Source organism: Triticum aestivum, chromosome 4A, assembly GCF_018294505.1.
Source record: "Triticum aestivum cultivar Chinese Spring chromosome 4A, IWGSC CS RefSeq v2.1, whole genome shotgun sequence".
Classification (NCBI taxonomy): Eukaryota; Viridiplantae; Streptophyta; class Magnoliopsida; order Poales; family Poaceae; genus Triticum; species Triticum aestivum.
In genome coordinates, this window is record NC_057803.1 from 146,293,503 (window position 1) to 146,313,707 (window position 20,205).

Sequence of the window (20,205 nt, forward strand, 5' to 3'; positions counted from 1 at the left end):
TGATAATTAGTTTATTCCCATTATTAAATGATGTTGAAATTTTAGGTTTCATCGACACGACATCAGCAACTCCTAAAAACTCCACCGCAGCCTGTCTCTGACATACGGTATGTTAGCTCACAGTAAGGTTATACTGATGACTGTCAGGTTTTTGTTTCACATTATTATTATTTCTGCTATAGTTGCTGTTATTAGTATTATCAGTATTATAATTATGTCTTGGTTATAACCACTTAAAAAGGTGCCTCTGATAAGTTAAAAGTTGCTTCATCCAGACATCTCTGCCCTATGACTAGGTTTTGGTAAGCTGTAAAAAAATTGTTGATAAGCTTGGAAAGTAAACCACTAGTGAATTAGTGACCTTTGTGTCTGTCACCACTACAAGATATAGCACATGCACTGAGTAAAAGTATGCATTTCTGGCAGACAAGCCGATTACTTTGCAGGAAGGACCGCCGGTCCAGTCCATCAAGGTTCCCAGGAAGTTAGTGCATATGGAAGAGTTGAAGCCGATCATCACAGCTTGTCAATTGCTGGATCTGTTCCATATGGCGGCCAACAACAAGCTTCAATCTTGGGGGGAACTCAGAGGACAAACATGGACAGCCTTGTCTATGGACAAGGGTCATCCGGCAGTGGTTACGTGATGGGCCTACCCCCTGGACGCGACTATGCTTCAGGGAAGAGCTTGCTGCATCCATCTTCAGAGTCTGATTACCGAGATAGCATCTTACCTCGTGTACATCCAAGCATCCCCATGGTTGATGAGCGAACAAGAGACAGGGTTGGTTATCGCCGCGAACTGGATCTAAGAGATGAGGAGCATAGAAGGGGCCTTTTGTGGGAAAGAGAAAAGGAAAGGGAACGGGAACGCGAACAAGAGCTACGAAACCATGAAATGGAAAGAGAGCAAGACAGGGAGCGGGAGCACCAACGACTAAGAGAGCGTGAAAGGGAAAGGGGACGCGAACGAGAAAGAGTACGTCTTCGTGAGCGCCGGGAGAATGAGAGGGAGCGGGATAGGAAGCATGTGGCTATTCCAAGGCGGGAGCACACTCCTCCGAGGACACCTGGTGAAAGGCGGCGTTCTTCTTCTGTTAGACCTGAGAAGCCTTTGCGGCGGCTTTCGCCTCGACGTGATGTCCTGCATAGGTGGACCTCCATGTTTCCTCTATAGTTTTGTGGATGCAACCGCTTGCTGCTTCGTCTTCTGCCAGCCTTTATAACTAACGCTTTCGTTTGTTGTCCTGAAGGCCTCGTTCACCTGTTAAACAACTAAAGAGAGAATATATTTGCAAGGTAAACAGATAGTTGAGTTTGTCACATTGTTGCTGTTCAGATCAAGTAATAATGTTAGGGGCTAATCTCTTCAATGTGCTCTTGGTCTTAAAGCCGCTGATTCTTGTCCTTCTGAAGCCAATTAGTTTTAGCACCTGTCCCTGCACACACATGTGGAACTATTTAGTTCTGTTTGTGTCTGGAGTTCTGGTTATTCATCCATCTTCACTGAGCCATGTTTCAGCATTTGTAGTAGATATTTCTCTTTAGCTGCCACCAAGATATCACTTCCCTCCAAGTGATATGAAAAATCATGAGATGTTTCTTATCCAATTGGAAGGCCATCCCCACCTTAATTGGAGATTGTGCTCCAGCGTCCATGATAGTACAATCATGAACACATTTGCCTCCTTTTCGCCATTTGCCTTCCTGTTTATGCAGCTGATCATGGCTTCTCTTTTTGCACATTTATGTTGTTGTTCTAGTTTGCTTCCTTTTATGAATTTAATGCAATCAGTTTCTTTTTCGCAGGTCTTTCCATTTCGCTTGGTGGATGCTGAGAGGGACTACTTATCTTTGACAAAGCGATATCCTAGACTAGTGATTTCTCCAGATGTTTCTAAGGTCTGTTGTTGTATGAATAAATTTTCTTTTCAATTGGGAATCATAGGATTATTTCCCCTAATCAGCGATTTGTTTATAGGTTGTCTTGAACTGGCCAAAAGGAAACCTTAATCTTTCAATGCGCACACCAGTCAGGTATACTTTCTATTTTAAATACACATTATGCTTTGCTTGCCGAAGTGATTATTCTTCATTTTAATAGCATCATTTTACCACATTGTTGCTATTGCCATAAAACAGTTTGGAGCATGACATCCATGAAGTGGATGATAAGACCAATGAAAGAACAGTTTTATCTTCAGAGAAATCGTACAGCACCGGTACTCCAGACACTGTTTGGAACGTAAAGGTTTGTGTCTACAATTTTGTATATTTTATTTTAAAGTATGGACTAGGTTGAACTAGAGTAGCTACAAGTAGACGATTACTACATCAATATGTGTAGGTATCATGTGGCACACTGGTTGGAGTTATACTCATGTTTGCAGACTCTGTGTACAATTCCTGGTGGCATGCAAATCTATGTGGTCCATAAGTTGTGGTACTACATTGTCTGATGCCATTAAAATTGCTTTCCCATTTTTTGCTCAGAATTCCCATTTGAGTACTTTATGACATGGTTTGGTTATTATGCATATCTGATTTTTGTCGAAAAGCACGAGATTCTCATGCGGGGTGTCAAGATCGTGGGTGTACTGTTTGTGTATTTTCAAATATCAAAGTATTGCCAAATTGATCTTTGTAATAATTCTTATTCTGATGAGCGTGTGCAGGTTCTCTTGATGAGTGGTATGAGCAACGGTGCCTTCGCTGATATATGTTCGTTGAGAAGTGCCGAGGAACGAATAGCGCACTGGAACAATGTCTTGAAATTTGCTGTATTTAAGAAGGATCATGCACTTATTACAATTGGAGGTCCTTGGAGTGCAGCAATAGATGGTGGAGATCCATTGATTGACTGTTCGTGCTTGGTGCGAACTGCTATCAGGTATGTAATCATATAACATACTGATCCATTTGTGAACTGGCAGTTGTGCTAAAATTTACCCTACTTGTACAGATGCACTAAAGAACTGGTTCAGATTGATCTATCTAATTGCACACACTGGAATCATTTCCTCGAGGTACATGTTAATTTATTTTTAGCACTTATGATGAACTTGCATGTAACATTATGGTTCCACCATATTGAAATTTTGTTAAGATGATGTACTAATAGGATGTTTGCCACTTAGCAAGGCAACCTTATGCCTGTTATGTTCTAATTCTCAATCACATTGCCAGTTCAGATATAGTCTGCTGTCCAAAGTAGTGTTTGCGAAACTATGATGTTTTTGTCAAGAATTCCTTGGGAGGAAGTCATAAAAAGTAGTAAGCACCTAAATCGAGTTGAAAACAAGTAGAATGTGAGTGGTGGTGGTGGGTATTGCACATCCGCAGCTCCCACCAACTGAGATAGGCTCAGTTTAGGGATGTAAATGGCAAATAAGTGGCGTCAACAAGTCCTATTTAGTTAGTTTTAGCTAGCTCCATAGTTCATTTTCCCCGGATTTTTTTAACTGTTAGATTATTAGTGGGTTTAAACGGGATTAAACAGGACCCGCTTGACATCTCAGTTCCTTGACCTGCCTGTTCCAGCGTCATGGAAATCATTAATTGTAAATGAAGCCCCTATTTATTTTTCGGGTGAACTGACTGTTCCAGCAGCAGCAGCAGCAGCAACAACAACAACAACAACAACAAAGCCTGTAGTCCCAAACAAGTTGGGGTAGGCTAGAGCTGAAACCCATAAGATCTCGCAACCAACACATGGTTCTGGCACATGGATAGCAAGCTTCCACGCACCCCTCTCCATGGCTAGTTCTTTGGTGATACTCCAGTCCTTCAGTTCTCTTTTTACAGACTCCTCCCATGTCAATTTCGGTCTACCCCGACCTCTCTTGACATTAGCAGCACGCTTTAGCCGTCCACTATGCGGTGGAGCTTCTGGAGTCCTGCGCTGAATATGCCCAAACCATCTAAGATGATGTTGGACAAGCTTCTCTTCAATCGGTGCTACCCCGACTCTCTTTTATATCATCATTCCGGACCGGTCCTTGTGTGACCACACATCCATCTCAACATGCGCATCTCCGCCACACCTAACTGTTGAACATGTCGCCTTTTAGTCGGCCTTGACCCCAAATATCAAAAGGTGTCCTTCTGTGGCACCACCTGCCTATCAAGGCTAACCTCCTCCTCCTCGTGCCTAGTAGTACTGAAACTGCATCTCATGTACTTGATTTTAGTTCTGTGAGTCTAAAACCTTTCGATTCCAAGGTTTGTCTCTATAGCTCTAGCTTATGAACCCCTGTCTGACTATCATCGACTAGCACCACATCATCCGCAAAGAGCATACACCATGGGATATCTCCTTGCATATCCCTTGTGACCTCATCCACCACCAAAGCAAAAAGGTAAGGGCTCAAAGCTGACCCTTGGTGCAGTCCTATTTTAATCGGAAAGTCATCAGTGTCTCCATCACTTGTTCGAACACTTGTCACAACATTATGGTACATGTCCTATTGTCCTTGATGAGGATAATGTACTTTGCTGGGTCTTTGTGTTTCTCAAAGGCCCACCACATGGCATTCCGTGGTATCTTATCGCATGCCTTCTCGAAGTCAATGAACACCATATGCAGGCCCTTCTTTTGCTCCCTGTATCTCTTCATAAGTTGTCGTACCAAGATAATGGCTTCCATGGTCGACCTCCCAGGCATGAAACCAAACTGATTTTTGGTCACGCTTGTCATTCTTCTTAAGCGGTGCTCAATGACTCTCTCCCATATCTTCATTGTATGGCTCATCAGCTTAATTCCACGGTAAATAGTACAACTCTGAACATCCCCCTTGTTCTTGAAGATTGGTACTAATATACCCTGTCTCCATTCTTCTGGCATTTTGTTTGCCCAAAAAATAAGGTTGAAAAGCTTAGTTAGCCATACTCTCGCTGTCTCCGAGGCCTCTCCACACCTCAATGGAGATACAATCAGGGCCCGTCGCCTTGCCTCCTTTCATCCTTTTTATAGCCTCCTTGACCTCAGACTACTGGATTCGCCGCACGAAACTGTCTGTTCCAGCAACAAAAATAATAATATATTTTTACCTTTCTCTATCTGCTCAGTGCTCCGTATTTGTGCTATCTGTAAACTTCAACAATGAGAGATCTGGACATTATAGCGGTTCCTGGCTTTGGGCTCATTGATCTGTGTATTAAATATCAGCCGGCTACATATATACAACTAATACACTGATCAATATATTGTTATTGGTCACCACGGGCTTGAAAGATATATATGCTATACTAGATGGTACCTCAGTTGTAATATATTTCAATGACATGTGTTTGTATGAAACATGAACATTTGAATTAATAATATATTAACTAAAACTGAAAACACATATCATATATTTTACTCCGTATTTGATTATTGTATAGTTGAAAAATATTTATTGAATATAAGTAGCATAATATGATAGAAAACTTTTTCTCATGCATGTTGTGGTGGGCCTTTGATGAGGTGGGATGTGTGCATGTTGAGAAAAGTAAAAGTAGTGGGATCAATTAAGGAAAAAAATTTCTCATGCATGTTGAGGTGGGCCTTTGATGAGGTAGCATGTGTGCATGTTATGATAAATAGAAGTAGTGGGGATCAACTACTTAGATAGATATATAGTATTCGTTTCAGTTTCTGATAATGGAAGATAATTTCTAATCTGTTGACTGATATGTTCGGTATGGAAGTATTTACTCTTGATAAAAAAATATCAATATGAGAAGTTGTAACTTCTTAAATAAAGCCTAAGTAAATTTTCTTTCATGTATTTAAAGTATCTGCAAATAGTGTCTTCGCGCTGATGACTTGGTCTAAAGTTCTAAAACACGGAGTAATAGTGTCTTCGCGCTGCTCGATTTGCAAATGTTATGATATCACAATGATTATATTGTAACTTTGAAATTATGTAAAAAATAGGAATATACATGGAAATAGTACCAGACACATTGTTTGATATGATCTCAGTACACTGGAGCACTCAGGCGATAGACTTGATATCCACTATTTCAAACATTGTTTTTGGTAAAGTTTGGACCTGATAGGTTATAATAAAATGCCATACTTGTCTGATACAAGTACGTTCTGAGGGATTGGTTATGAGCATTTGCTCCCATCACGAAGTACATTCAGTTTTGTTTTAGCATACTTGTCACTGCACATTTATAAAACACCATTGCTGAAATTGTTGTCGTTTCTATAACGTGTTTAACTATTTGCAGGTCCATTACAACAGAATTGGCAAAGATGGACTCTTTAGTCATAAAGAGATTACCGTACTGTTTGTGCCAAACCTGTCAGAATGCATACCTTTGGTAGAGTTATGGAAGAAAACCTGGATTACATACAGAAATTCAAAAGTAGACAGGGAGAAACTGGCTATAAAGAGTGAAAATGTTAGTTTGTCATACTCCTACCATGGTTGACAATTGTAGCAAAATAATTTATCTTAGTCTCTGTTTAATACTAATAGCTCTATTTCCTGATTCGTATATTTTAGGCCCCTTGTGATACAAAGGAACAGAAGGAAGGAGCAGATGATGGTCATATGAGGGAGGGGGATATTTGCAAGGATGCTATCAAAATTGAGAAAGTTGATACTAAAATGGATGAGCAGGGCAAAGATGGGGAGGCAAAGTTTGCTGAGAATGAAGGGAAACCACTTGATAACGCTGTGGAACATAATAAGAAGGGTGGGGACGTTCAAGGAAATACCTCAGGCGACGCCTCCGTTCACCATGCAGTTGAGGATAAAAAGCCCACGCGAAGGAAAGTAATAAGGAAGGTTATCAGAAAAGTTGTTCGTGAAAAGCCAACTGCTGAAACTTCAATTGACAAATCATCTCAGGTGGACAAGGCTGTGGTGGCAGAAACCACAAACAAAACTGTGGAAGAGCAGGTTGAACAAACAACCGAGGATGTTAGTAAAGAAAAGGATGGAACTGGCATTAATCTGCAACCTGAGACCAATAGAACTGGGAAGAAGAAAGTAATTCGAAGGATTATTAAGAGAAAAGTTCCTGCTTCAGGATCCAAGTTGATTACACCTGCTGTACCTGCAGAAACAAGTAAACAAGGAGGGGAAGTTAAACAAGAAAAGAATGATGAAAGCTTGACTGATGCTGGAAATTCTCAGATTAAGCTGGCAGAACGGTCGAAGATTGCTGCTGAAAAGATTTCAGATCCGAAGAAAGAAGAAAAGGCAGATAAGGCCCATCTATGTACCGAGGATAAAAAATCAAATGGAGATAAGGTTAGTGAACAGGAAGGTGTGAATGGAGATGATGTGAATAAAGAGGGGGGAAATGGAACGAATGATAAGCCAAAGGATGGTAAAGAGAAAAAGATTAGGGACCTGAAGAAGGATCCAAAGCAAAAGTCACTTAACGACGCCAAAGAGAAGAAGAAATCTGATGAACCTCCTAAACATCCAGGATTCATTCTGCAGACAAAGAAGAGTAAAGAGTCTAAAGTACGCCTAATGTGCTCTGTAATTCCTTTTTATTTATAGTGTTGCGTTTTGTATAAGTTTTTAGAAGTTACACGGAAATATTTATTGAACCACAATTTTGCAGCTCCGTCCAATATCCCTTTCATTGGATGGCCTACTAGACTATACAACCAATGACACAGAGGAATCTGTTTTTGAGGTATATATTTTATTTTCCACAGTTTTTTGCCCTGATAATAAATGGACGTGTTTTTTAAATGTAATTACCACCGCAAATGTAATTTTAATTCTCTCTGAAGAATAAACTTTATTATCTTTTGACATTGATATATGCTCTTATTTCCCCTTTTAGCTTTCGCTGTTTGCTGAGTCGTTCAGTGAAATGCTTCAATTCAGAATGGGCTGCATTATCCTGTCTTTTCTTGAGGTAAGTTTCTTTAGCTGTGCCGACACCTTTAGCTTAAGCATAATAACAGTTGGTCTTTGTCAAGTACCATTTACCCATGTCATCAATTTTGTGACACGATCAATCCTTTTTTTGTTTTTAATCTAGTGCATATTTTGAACCCTAAAATGAGAAAACTCTGCACTGAGTACGCCATGTGTGCTTTCCACTAATTCACATCGACAAATCCATGTGGTTATTACTTGGCTGGTCTAGTGCTCTAAAGATTTTCGCTTTGTAAAACAGCAGTCTCCAGAACACAGCTTTGGCCACTAATTTCTATTTTAATACTAACAAAATCCAGCAACATTAATAATGCTGTAGTTTACTTTTGGGGGATAAAGCTATTATGGAACCAGTGAGTGCAAAAGTTATCACACTCAATCATGTTTCCTGGTCATTGTCGAAACTGTGGCATTAAGGTTATACCTATATGAGGATGCGGTTCACTTAGCAGTCGAGATATCGTCTGTATTCTCCGGTAGGCTGTTGGTTTTCTGCCTCTTCCCAAACAAAATCCTGTTTGGCCTTTTTTTCTGTTCTGGAGCACTAGGAGCCTAATCCTGTTTCGTCTTGTCTTCATAACAAAAGGGGTAGCAGTTCTTGTGTTCAGGAGTTTTTTTATGTGTTAATATCTGCCCACATGGGGCTTGATATTTACTTGTTTCACAGAAACTACACAAGCACTATGTTACAAAGAAGAACCGACGTAAGCGCACAAGAGAGGATGATCTAACGAAGGAAGGCACAAAATCATCAGAAAAGAGATCAAAGACAACTGAAGGTGCTCACATTGAAAGTACCCCTAATAATATCAGTGCTCCAAAAAACGATAAAATAACGGAAGATGATAAGAAAAAGATGAGCATAGATCAGATACCTTTACCAGCTACTCGTGATGAACCTGTAGCAGCAGAGAAGATGGAGGATGAAGATCCTGACTATGAAGAAGATCCTGAGGAGGTAGAAATATATGAAGACGATGAGGACATGGATGGTGATACTGCTGAGCAACAGGTAAACATGTTTTGCACACAATAGTTATAGTTGATTGACAATCAGACATGCCATTTATTTATCTTGTGTTTCTTTTGGAATCCCCTTTCTTCATAGCAGTAGAGGTGTTTGTTGCAGGCTAATGTTATTGTGGAATTTTTGCTTGTGCTTAATTAATTGTTTCCATAATATGGAATCTACATCAGCTTTCCACATCTTAAGTTGATAGTTTTGGATGAGACCAGGTTTTGCTATTATGTTTTGTCAGTTTCATCCTGAACTAATGCAGAAACTTGGTCGTCTCAGTGCTCAAGCTAACCTCGCAAGGCTCCTATACTTGTCAGAGCTTACAAAAATTTGCGCAGTGGCCTCTACACCTGACATGGTCATTGGATGATAGTAAAATTTCATGTAGAAGAGAGCTGTTTTCTACAGTGGGTTTTGTACACTGGTCATTGAATTATAGTTCAAATTTCATGTAAAAGAAAGCTGGTTTATAATCTTTTATCTTGAAAGTACACCTATAAAATCCTACTGTTCCCTCATGTTTCAGTGTACCTGATTGTTTTATCTGTGCCAGGAGATTAATTATGCGTTTGCCTGTGTACGTGCTGCAGGATGGTAATTTGAACAGTAGAGAGGTCAAATTAGAAGAAGTAACAAAAGAAGATAAACTGAACCAGAAAGCAGGGAAGGAGATCGAATTAGAAAATGTTGCCTGTATAGATGAAAAGCCTGTTACTATAGCAGAGAAAGGAGGTTTGGTAGAAGTTGGCGATAAGGCAGCTGTATCACCGAAAGGAGATTCAGCAAAACATGAAGTAGTTGATAAGGACCTGTTGCAGGTAAATTTTCTGTTGCAAGAGACTAAGAGTTGCCATAAAATGTTAAGATGTCGCTAATGTGTGCAGTTTCCCCCCTTATCTTGTAGGCTTTTCGCTACTTTGACAAGAGCAGAGTGGGCTATATCAAGGTAACATACTAATAATGCCTTTCTTTTGAAACCATGATGGCTTTTTCTTTAAGCACTGACTCTGCTATTACTTGCACTCTATTTTTGTGGCTATTGTTCTTATGTTGCATTATGTATATTCACAACTGCAGGCAGAAGATCTAAGGTGCATTGTTCACAACCTGGGGAAGTTCTTGTCTAATAGGGACGTGGAGGTTAGATATCTGAACCTCTTGCTTACCTTCTATGGTCTTTATTTGTACCAATTATTTTTTGTATCCTTCTCAATTCTGATCGTTTTAATTATGTATGGGTTGATATCGTATCAATGCATTAGTGTTTCTGGCATTTAGTTTGCATCTAACAGTGACACGTTTTCCCTCGGCAGGACTTGGTGGAGGCCGCGCTTGATGAGAGCAATTCGGCAAGGGATAATCGTGTTATCTATACAAAGCTTGTGAAGATAGTGGATCTCTGATGCGTCCCAGTTTGTAGTTGCCAGGAAACTCTGTTTGATGGTAGAAATTTAAAGCAAAGTCGCAACTTATTCATCAAGATTCTCGTTGAAGCCTTGAAGATGATCATGGAAAGTTGACATGAGGAGTTCATTTTTAATTTCTTCCAGCATGAATTGCACCTTTCCTTTTTCTTTTTGAACTGACAACTTTTTTTGATGGAATGGCAAATATTAGTCCCGAGTTATAAAGCAACCGAGTCCCACCCGTTTGCTTGGAGAGAAATTTCTTTTTCCCTTGATTATATAATATAAAGGCGTGAAAAAGCAACCCTTTATATTTGACCCAAACGGACGGCGATTTCGTCCGCTTTTTGTCTGTTTGGGTCGGCCAAACGGACACGGATGCCTGCTTCCGCATTTGGGTCGGCGCCTACGCCCAACGCTGGCCTGAGACCTGTTTTGATGGTGCTAAAAAAAATGAATGCATGCATATTTAAAAAGGAAGAAATAACATTAATTAAACATTAAAGCCAGCCACGAAGCCGGTGAGAGTCCACGTGTCCACATTTGCATTAAAAAAAATAAAAACAGCCTAAACTACGAGGCGGCGCGCTGCCCTAGGCGTTATGTCGGGCTGTGCCGGCGCAGGCAGTGCTGGGGTAGGGGGCTGTGCAGCCGCGGCCTGTCGCGCCTCCTGCTCGGCCTCGCGCGCCTCTTCCTCGAGGTCACACTCGAGCATCTCCTCGTACTCGCCTTGACGGCGCTCCTCTGCCAGCCGGCGCTGGCGCCACATCTCGAGGTAGGCCTGTTCCTGCGCCGGCGTCGCTTCCAGCCAAACCGGTGGCGCGGACACCCACTCGCGCACCACTCCATTCCAGAAGAAGCGCGTGATGGGCTCGGGCTCGGGCTTCGGCTGCGGCTCCAGCTTGATGGGGACGGCGGGGCCAACGGCGGCACCACGCTGTCGCCCGCCGCGGAGAGGGCAAGGGCCCGCGCCATTGCCGCCTCGTAGCAGGCCTCCTCCTCCGCCCTCCGCTCTGCGCCGCTCGTCCTCCTCGCTCTCCCGGTAGACGGCCGCAAGGGCCGCCTGGTAGGCGTCCTCCGCTGCCTGGTCCTCCTCGCGGACGACCAGTGGCGTTGGCCTCCGGTCGACCTCGCGCACGCCCCGTCGCCTCGCCTCCTCGTGCTCGAAGGCGAACCACCTTGCCCAGTTGGGCGAGTCGGTTGCGTAGGCATTGTCGAGGCGCTGCTCCGGCGTTAGCAGCGCCCGCTGGCGCCGCACCTCCTCCGCGTGAGCACGAGCCGACCGCGGCGCCGCCGGCACTGGGATCCTATCTGGATCCAGATGCCAGTCGTGCGGCAGCGTCTCGTCCGGATACGGCAGAGGCTGGCGGTTCTGCCAGTGCCACTCCGCCTGGTGCACTGGCACGCTAACGCGCTGCCTCTGCCGGCGAGGCGCCGGCGGGGGTGGGAGGAACTCGGAGGGGAAAGGGGTGGCGGGGGACTTGCCCTCGGCCTTGCTGCCGCTGGCGCCGTAGAAGAGGCCCATCGTCACTGTGGTTGTGGTGGCTAGGGTTTGCCGGCGACGAGGGAGAAGGTGGGCAGATGGGGACGGCGAGTTTGGATGAGGACGGCTCCGCCGCACGGTCGGCTTAAAAAAAGACAAGCGTCATCGCTGACGCGTGGGCCCGTCGTCATAAATTAAGCTGACCGCGTGGGCAGCGGGTAATTGGACGGCTGCCATATGGGGACACGGCGGATAGCGAGAAGGCGCGCGAAGCGTCCGTTCGGCGTCCGCGCCGACGCATTTAAGGCGCAAATTTAGGCCGCAAATGCGTCGACGCGGACGCGACGCGAACGTGATTTGGATTTGGGTCGGTGCGTTGGGCCGTCACTTTTGTCCGCGCCGACCTAAACGGACGCAGACGGACGGAATATGTCGGCCCTTTAGAGTTGCTCTTAGCCTAAAAGGCTTACAACACAAAACAAATTTGTACACATTTGTTTGCCTGATTGCTGCATTGTTTGTGTAACTAAAGGTTTCGTAAGTTGTGCTAGAGACTTAAGAATTGATCGTTTTACCAAAAAGTGTAGTGCATGAGACAGCATCTGCTCGTGACGCTAGAGCCAAAAAGAAACTGCTGCTACTCTACTGTTCTGTGAGGAGTGAACTGCCAACTACTCTCTCCTTTCAAAATATAGTGCGCCGGTGCTTTCCGATGTCTAATTTTGATCATAAATTTAACCAACGAGACTAATTGCGGCGGAAGAAAAAATTATATAATTAAAAACTTCTTTTGAATACGAATTTATTGATACAATTTTTGCTCCCGCCGCAATTGGTCTTGATAGTTAAATTTACGATCAAAATTGAAACACGTGAATAGATGAAGCACTGCATTGTGGTATGGAGGGAGTATTATCATCTTCAGCGACCCTGAATGAGCAGCAGCCAGGCGGCACCTAGAAACGCGAGCAAGTTGATGCTGCTGCGAGGAGGCGTAGTAGCCCTGCAGCCATGGCCGCGGTAGTCACCGTAGATGTCCGGGTAGTTGCCCGTGGGTGGCTCCAAAGCGTTGAAGTCCCCTCTCTTGATGGTGTGGCTGCACCCCCTCCTGAGGGCGTAGCGCGCGCCCTCCACGGAGGCGCCGTTGCGGAAGCTGAAGCCGTCCAGCGCGCTGGCCACGCAGTTGAGCACGTCCTCCGTCTCCACCACGCACGCCCCGCCGCAGTAGTAGTCCACCGCCCCCAGCGGCACGCCGATCACCCCCGACGCGTCCAGCCGGAGCGCGCCCTCGCAGCACCCGTACACCTGCCCACCAGGAGAGGACCAAGGTAAGACCCACCCACACCGTCGGTCCAAGAACCCAAGGCAGACTTGGGAACCAAAAATGCCTTGGGAACTGCATACCTGGCCGTCCTCAAAGCACTGCAGTGACCTCGAGGGCAGAGGCTCTATCGGCGCAACGTCTGTCGCGCACGCATGCGGAGAATAAGAGTCCACGTCAGTCGACATCGGAAGCGTTAGCATTGCTATGTGTGTGCGTCCACCGTACCTTACCTGGGTTGCAGGATGTTGCGCACAGGCGCAGGCAAAGGACTGCCAAGCCGCACCAGCCGCGGATGAGTCGAGCGGGGAGGCCCATCGGCAGAGACCCGGCTCTGCGTTCACCGCAGCGGGTTACCTCATGCCCATTGTGAGTGACTTATAAGGGGAGCGCGATGATCCTTCATTGGTAGTAATATAAGATTGTTGCCTAAAAAAAGTAATATATTGTTTAAAAAAAAGTAATATAAGAAAAAAGGAGCGGCAAATTCAGACCACCCCGCACCTGCCTGCTCTCTTTCTGCTAGCTAAGCTTCTGGATGATAGCAACCGCGGCAAGAAAAATGCGTTTGGATGGAAGTACAGATCGGCTGTTTGTGCTACCGGCCAACAGCAAACACACAGTGGCTTATCTGTTATCTGAAAAATCTGAAAGTTGAGTTAGTTTACAAAAAGCTAATGGAGATGCGGGGTATCAATCCCCGTACCTCTCGCATGCTAAGCGAGCGCTCTACCATCTGAGCTACATCCCCTTTACGGCGTAGACGAAGGATATTCTGATAAAATCATAAATGGTCACATTCCGCTCTTGGCCAGTGATTTTTGCACCGCTTTTGTGTATGTTCGCAGCACAAACGCGTATATGCTTTTTGTTTGTGAGATTTGGAGTTTGCAAAAGTGAAGTCAAGATCTCTCTCAACAAAAAGAAAGTAAAGTCAAGATAGTGTTTTTGTCACAGTATTTTCGGATCTGCAAAGAAAGGAAAAACAAAATTTTGGAGAAGTGGGGTATCGATCCCCATACCTCTCGCATGCTAAGCGAGCGCTCTACCATCTGAGCTACATCCCCATGTTGTTTTGTTCGATTACGTAACGCTAATGACAATGGAAGGACAAGTTCTGTGTTGGGGTGGACGATTATGGTCCATCGTGGGGCACATTGGACGAATGCTCCATGAGTTTCATGGGTAAATTACATGCACGGTCCTGGAACTCGTCGGCCTGCTCCAAAACAGTCCTGGAACTTGTGAATCGCTCCAAAACAGTCCTCATACTTGCTATTAAGCTACATATACAGTCCTGTGTACGTTTCTGCATACGCTGGGCGCTGAGATGGGTGCCACGTCATCCTTCGAGCGGGTCCAGCCAGAACGCTTCGCTGCGAAATTGTGCAACCGGCCCGCTGATTGCGTATTGTTTCCAGTTCGAGCCCTTCACCCTTTTCGCCTCTCTCTCTGTTATTCCTCAATGACGACCATGGCTGGCGGCCGTGGTTGGTGATCAACATGATCGCACATACGAGAGTCGGTCGTTCCGAGGGATTTTGCGAGGGCGACGAGACCGTCGTCTGTCGCTGTGAAAGGCGTTGATGTCGCCTATAGAACGACACAGCGGCGTCCCTGTGCCCACGTACGGTAAGATTCAACCACCCCTCATATTCTCTAGCATTTGCTTCGTAAGTGCTAGTTGTATTATGACCATGTCGATCGTTTTGGCCGGATATGTTATAGTACAATTTAGGTACTTTCAGCATAATTTTAGTTAGGGTGTAGGCAGATTCTTAGGGTTCTTTGTTGGATGCTAAAATTGGTGGTTTCCTTTTCATTTTACAGAAGAAGGCACTGATTTCTACACCATTGAGTTTATCCATGGAGGCGTTTTCATTGGCACTGGATACAATAGGTCTTGTATGAATGGTCGTAAGGTCTGCTATGACTACTATGATGCCAGTGTCACCTGCATTTATATGTTGTATGAATTAATGTAGATACTGGGTTATGAGACTGCATACAGAATAGACATATTGATATCGCTGCCTGGAATGCAAATAAATGGAGATGGACTGAAATTAATATCTAGGGACAACGATATGAACTGCATCAGGAATTTTGTTAGGGAGGGGCACAAATACCTTATGTTCTATCAAGATCATGATGGCTCTTATGGTGGAGGAGGATGGGATGATGTCGTATCCAATCCATGTGCACATCGTCCTCCCGTGATTAGTCCAATGAAGAGCAACTGACAGTACTTTAGAGCAAAGCATTGTTGTCGTTCAGGAAAACACTTCTGACATGATGTATGCATGTGAGAGCAATGTACAAGGATCAAGCAGGAACACAAGAAGAGGAATAGTAGAGGGGGAGGGGGAATTAAGTAGTGAATCATATTCAGATGATTCGGATTATGACCCGGAGCTGGTTGACAGTGATTATGACCTGGAGGATGGTGATGATGATTTGATCAATGATGAAGTTGAAGATGCAGATGGTAATGATGAGAAGAAAGGAAGGACAAAAGGAAGTAGCTAGAAGAAGAGCCCAATTCTGAAGATGATAGTCTTGAATTGCCAGATTCAGATGGCGAAGAAATGAAGTTTAACTTCAAACATTTCACTAAAGAGGATTTGAATGAGCCCAAGTTTCATGTGTGGTAGGTTTTCTCATCTGTTGCACTGGTCAGACATGCAGTTAGGGAGTACAGTTGCAAGGAGAGACTGCAAATCACATTTCCCAAAAATGACAAAACAAGGATTGAAGCAAAGTGCAATGATGGATGCCCATGGTATTTATATGCTTCTTATGACAATAGAACAAAGGGTATAGTGGTTAAAACATTTAAAGATGAGCACACATGCAGTAAGAAGTGGCATGTTAGAGCTTTCATTGCCAAGTACATAGCTAGCAAATATGTTGACAAGATAAGAGCAGATGAGAAGATTTCTCTGAAGGGTTTAGGATCGATGGTTCAGCAAGAATGGAACATGAAGGTTCATAGGCAAAAGCTTTGGAGAGCAAGGAAAATAACATTCATCGTTATCTATGGAGACGAAATAAAACAATACAATATGTTGTGGGGTTATGCAACGGAGTTAAGGAGATCAAATCCTGGCAGCTCATTCTTTTTGCAAGTTGCTGATGATGGCCAATTTCAGAAGTGTTATTTCTCATTCGATGCATGCAAGAGGGGATTTCTTTTAGCTTGCAGGCCTATTATTTTCTTAGATGGATGTCACTTGAAAACACAATTTGGAGGCAGTATGTTGACTGCAATAGGAATGGATCCTAATGACTGTATCTATGTAACGAACATCGAATTTGTTTTTCTGTCAGAACGTTGCAAGCCAGACCATGGACCCACCTGACGCGGTACCTTTACCATCTTCTTCATTTATTGAAGAAAATGTCCCAAGCCACCCCCTGTGCAGCCAACAACTGTAACAAAAGAGGGAAATGTTCATAGAAAAAGAGAGGTTCTAGCTCTGGCAAAACTAAAATCAGCAGCTGAAAAAAGAGAGGTTGCAGACAAAGCAAAGTTTGAAGTAGCTATGGCCAAGATAAGAGAAGAAGAGCAAAAGATTTTGCAAGCTGCAGAGAAAAGGAGAGAAGAGGCTGCAGCAAAAAAGCTAGAGCTAGAGGAGAAGAAGGAAGCTGTATTGAGAGAGAAACGGTTGGCAGCTGAAGAAAAAAGAAAACAAATTGAAGAAAGGAAAAGAACAAAATTAGCTGCACAACAAGAGAAAAAAGCACTTGCAGATGCCAAAAGGAATGCACTGCAAGCCATAAAGAAAGAAGCAGAGGAAGCAAAAACTAAGAGGGCTGCAGAAAAGAAGAGAATTACTGATGAGAAGAGATAACAAACTGAAGCCGCTCTAAGAGAAGAAGAAATGGGATTTTTAATATTCTAGGTAGACGAGCAAGAAAGGATAAGAGGTTTTCATGAGAGTGAGGATCACTCAAGGCAGCATGCCTGGGAGGGTCAAGTTCAAATGCAAGGCACATCCATGGTACAAAATTGGGAAGAGAGAAATCAACAAGTAGAAGAATGGAACAATAGACAAGTTGAGGAGGCAAATAGACAAGCCATGCATGACACACTAGTATGCCAGGGAAAGGAAAGCACTTTGAAGCAAACACATCAGCCAAAAAGACCATATTTCAGTGAACCAAGAACTGGTTTTAAGAAACCAATGATAACAAGCATGTTTGATATATTTAGGGAGGAGAGATGAGCATGTGAAATGATGTGTGGTGTCTTTTCTTAACTAGTTGCACTATCTTTTATTTGCTTCCATGCATGTATGATATATGGTCATGTGATGAACCTTAACTTTACAAAATGATGTCTTTAGTACTACAAACTGCTGTCTTTTTGTCGTGTATCCAAAACATGTATGATATGTTCAAGAACATGTTCATTTTGTTCTTCTCCTGTGTATCATGTGTCATTTTTGCTAGGTCAGTGGTCAAAATTATGGAGCTTGTACTGAACTAATGTTAAATTGGTACAGAGCATGAACTGAACTGGTGCTAAATTGGTACATCATTGGTACAAAGCATGTTCTGAAATGGCCTGTGTTGTTCTAGTCAGGCATGCCAGTTTCTTATGATAGTCAATAAAACAAATTGAAAGGTTTGCTCAAAGCAATTGTTGTCGGACTTGGCCACACTGATGTTTATGTTCTTTTGATAGTTCACATAGTCAATTGCGAGTTAAAATGAGTCTTGCACTGTATAAATAAAGTGCAATTCACACTTCTACCTTACATTTGAACTACCAACATTCATAAGGTACAAAAGATCACTCATAATGTAAAGAAGTTAATCCAAGAAATGCCAAATAGAATTACATTGCATACCATTCAGAATATTCATAAGCCTTATATTGCATTGCATTCCATCTCAAGCTAACATTACATTGCATGACATGCCAGTTCATCAATAGAACACAAAAAATAAATAGACAATTGCCACCGGCAATGATCAACTAGTACTAATCTTCAGTGCCGCAACAAATATTCGGAATTTTCTATGTATATCAACCACCAATCTTCAGTGCCACAACAGACGATCAAGTACTAATTTTGAGAAGGCAACTAATAAACGATCAACTACAAGCATTCTTCAGTCACATCAGAGCCGTCATCGCCCAAAGCACATGTTGAGATCCTCCAGCACGTCCATTCCCGGAGTGCGCAAGGATCACACACCCGGTCTCCGGTCATCTGGCGTCGTGCGTGCTTGCCGCACACAACCTCTTTGTCAGGACTCTAGCCATTCTTGGCAACAACCTGAAACTTCACAGTACCGGTTCAATTAACGTGAGTACATGAACACCATCGATCTTTGATCCCACGGTCATCTCAATCCACTTACCGTCTCGTCACTGATGGACACGTCGACCACAGATCTACAGATGGACGGCTGGAGTTGTGATAACCCACAAGTATAGGGGATCACAATAGTTTTCGAGGGTAGAGTATTCAACCCGAATTTATAGATTCAACACAAGGGGAGCCAAAGAATATTTGCAAGTATTAGCAGCTGAGTTGTCAATTCAACCACACCTAGAGATTAATTATCTACAACAAAGTGATCAATAGCACAATAATATGATAGATTTGATAGTAGTGGTAGCAGCAACAGTAACGGTAACAGTGATGACAATAGTTTGTAGCAGTGACGATAGTAATAGTAGCAGTAGTAACTTAGCAAGAACAATATAAGTGAAATTCGTAGGCATTGGATCGACGATTTGTTGGATGATATTCATCATGTGACAGTCATAACCTAGGGTGATGCGGCACTAGCTCCAGTTCATAAATATAATGTAGGCATGTATTCCATAAATAGTCATACGTGCTTATGGAAAGAACTTGCATGACATCTTTTGTCCTACCCTCCCGTGGCAGCGGGGTCCAATTGGAAACTAAGGGATATTAAGGCCTCCTTTTAATAGAGAACCGGAACAAAGCATTAACACACGGCGAATACATGAACTCCTCAAACTACGGTCATCACCGGGAGTGGTCCCGACTATTGTCACTCCGGGGTTGCCGGATCATAACACGTAGTAGGTGACTATAACTTGCAAGATCGGATCTAGAACATGGATATAATGGTGATAACATAAATAGTTCAGATCTGAAATCATGGCACCCGGGCCCAAAGTGACAAGCATTAAGCATGGCAAAGTCATAGCAACATCAATCTCAGAACATAGTGGATACTAAGGATCAATCCCTAACAAAACTAACTAGATTACATGATGAATCTCATCCAACTCCTCACCGACCAGCGAGCCTATGCAGGAATTACTCACTCCCGGTGGGGAGCATCATGGAATTGGTGATGGAGAAGGGTTGGTGATGACGAAGATTGAAGACCCCCCTCCCCGGAGCCTCAAACAGACTCCAATCTGGCCTCCCGATGAAGAACAGGAGGTGATGGCGGCTCCATCTCGTGGAACATGATAATTCTTTCTCCCTGATTTTTTGCTAGAAATATGTGATTTTATAGCATTGGTTTCAGGGTCTGCGGGGCCACCAGGTGGGGACAACCCACCTGGGCACGCCTGGAGGGGGCGCGCCCTGGTGGGTTGTGCCCACCCAGGTGCCCCCCTCCAGTGGTTCTTGGCTCCAGAAATTCTCATATTTTGTATAAAAAATCCTCGCAAAGTTTCGTTCCATTCTGAGAACTTTTATTTCTGCACAAAAAACAACACCATGGTAGTTCTGCTGAAAACAACGTCAGTCCGGGGTTAGTTTCATTCAAATCATGCAAATTAGAGTCCAAAACAAGAGGAAAAGTGTTAGGAAAAGTAGTTACAACGGAGACGCATCAACTCCCCCAAGCTTAAACCTTTGCTTGTCCTCAAGCAATTCAGTTGATAAACTGAAAGTGAAAAAGGAAAACTTTTATGAACTCTTTTGATCTTGTTTGCAAATTTAAGCTTAAACAACACCCAAGTTTTCAGCCAATATTATAACTAACCATGCTGACAATAACTCTTAAAAATTATATTAACTCATATCAATGACATAATCAGCTAGCGAGCAATAATAAGATATCTCAAACAGCAA

The 20,205-nt window shown here is 43.4% G+C and overlaps 2 protein-coding genes and 2 non-coding genes across 5 annotated transcripts in view; 1 reads left to right on the forward strand and 3 right to left on the reverse strand.

Moving 5' to 3' along the window:
* Positions 1–10,551, forward strand: part of LOC123085650 (protein SHORT ROOT IN SALT MEDIUM 1) — a 14,069-nt gene extending 3,518 nt beyond the window's left edge. For both annotated transcript variants that reach the window (XM_044507319.1, XM_044507320.1), the window contains exons 5-21: positions 46–107; positions 427–1,152; positions 1,254–1,299; positions 1,810–1,902; positions 1,982–2,037; positions 2,143–2,251; positions 2,676–2,890; positions 2,963–3,026; positions 6,220–6,393; positions 6,498–7,469; positions 7,573–7,647; positions 7,801–7,875; positions 8,566–8,910; positions 9,507–9,734; positions 9,821–9,862; positions 9,994–10,056; positions 10,230–10,551. In XM_044507319.1, coding sequence (XP_044363254.1) covers positions 46–107; positions 427–1,152; positions 1,254–1,299; positions 1,810–1,902; positions 1,982–2,037; positions 2,143–2,251; positions 2,676–2,890; positions 2,963–3,026; positions 6,220–6,393; positions 6,498–7,469; positions 7,573–7,647; positions 7,801–7,875; positions 8,566–8,910; positions 9,507–9,734; positions 9,821–9,862; positions 9,994–10,056; positions 10,230–10,319 — 3,435 coding nt within the window. In that variant the 3' untranslated portion in view covers positions 10,320–10,551. The remainder of the gene's footprint in view (positions 1–45; positions 108–426; positions 1,153–1,253; positions 1,300–1,809; positions 1,903–1,981; positions 2,038–2,142; positions 2,252–2,675; positions 2,891–2,962; positions 3,027–6,219; positions 6,394–6,497; positions 7,470–7,572; positions 7,648–7,800; positions 7,876–8,565; positions 8,911–9,506; positions 9,735–9,820; positions 9,863–9,993; positions 10,057–10,229) is intronic.
* A 1,793-nt stretch (positions 10,552–12,344) lies between these two features.
* Positions 12,345–13,484, reverse strand: LOC123081879 (uncharacterized). Its single transcript, XM_044504391.1, has 3 exons — positions 13,360–13,484; positions 13,210–13,268; positions 12,345–13,110 (listed from the first exon to the last, which is right to left on the reverse strand). Exons 1-3 carry the CDS (start codon positions 13,442–13,444, stop codon positions 12,727–12,729), a joined length of 528 nt encoding a protein of 175 aa, XP_044360326.1. The 5' UTR covers positions 13,445–13,484; the 3' UTR covers positions 12,345–12,726.
* Positions 13,485–13,804: 320 nt separating this feature from the next.
* Positions 13,805–13,877, reverse strand: TRNAA-AGC (transfer RNA alanine (anticodon AGC)). The gene has a single exon. It is a non-coding gene; the product is annotated as a tRNA-Ala (tRNA).
* Positions 13,878–14,120: 243 nt separating this feature from the next.
* TRNAA-AGC (transfer RNA alanine (anticodon AGC)) lies at positions 14,121–14,193 on the reverse strand. The gene has a single exon. It is a non-coding gene; the product is annotated as a tRNA-Ala (tRNA).
* Between the last annotated feature and the right edge of the window lie 6,012 nt (positions 14,194–20,205).

Coding starts and splice junctions, on each gene's coding strand:
- LOC123081879 (XM_044504391.1), bottom strand. CDS start 13,444: ATGGGCCTCCCCGCTCGACTCATCCGCGGCTGGTGCGGCTTGGCAGTC. Junction 13,269..13,359: donor CGCAACATCCTGCAACCCAG/GTAAGGTACGGT, acceptor CGTGCGCGACAG/ACGTTGCGCCGATAGAGCCT. Junction 13,111..13,209: donor AGTGCTTTGAGGACGGCCAG/GTATGCAGTTCC, acceptor CCTGGTGGGCAG/GTGTACGGGTGCTGCGAGGG.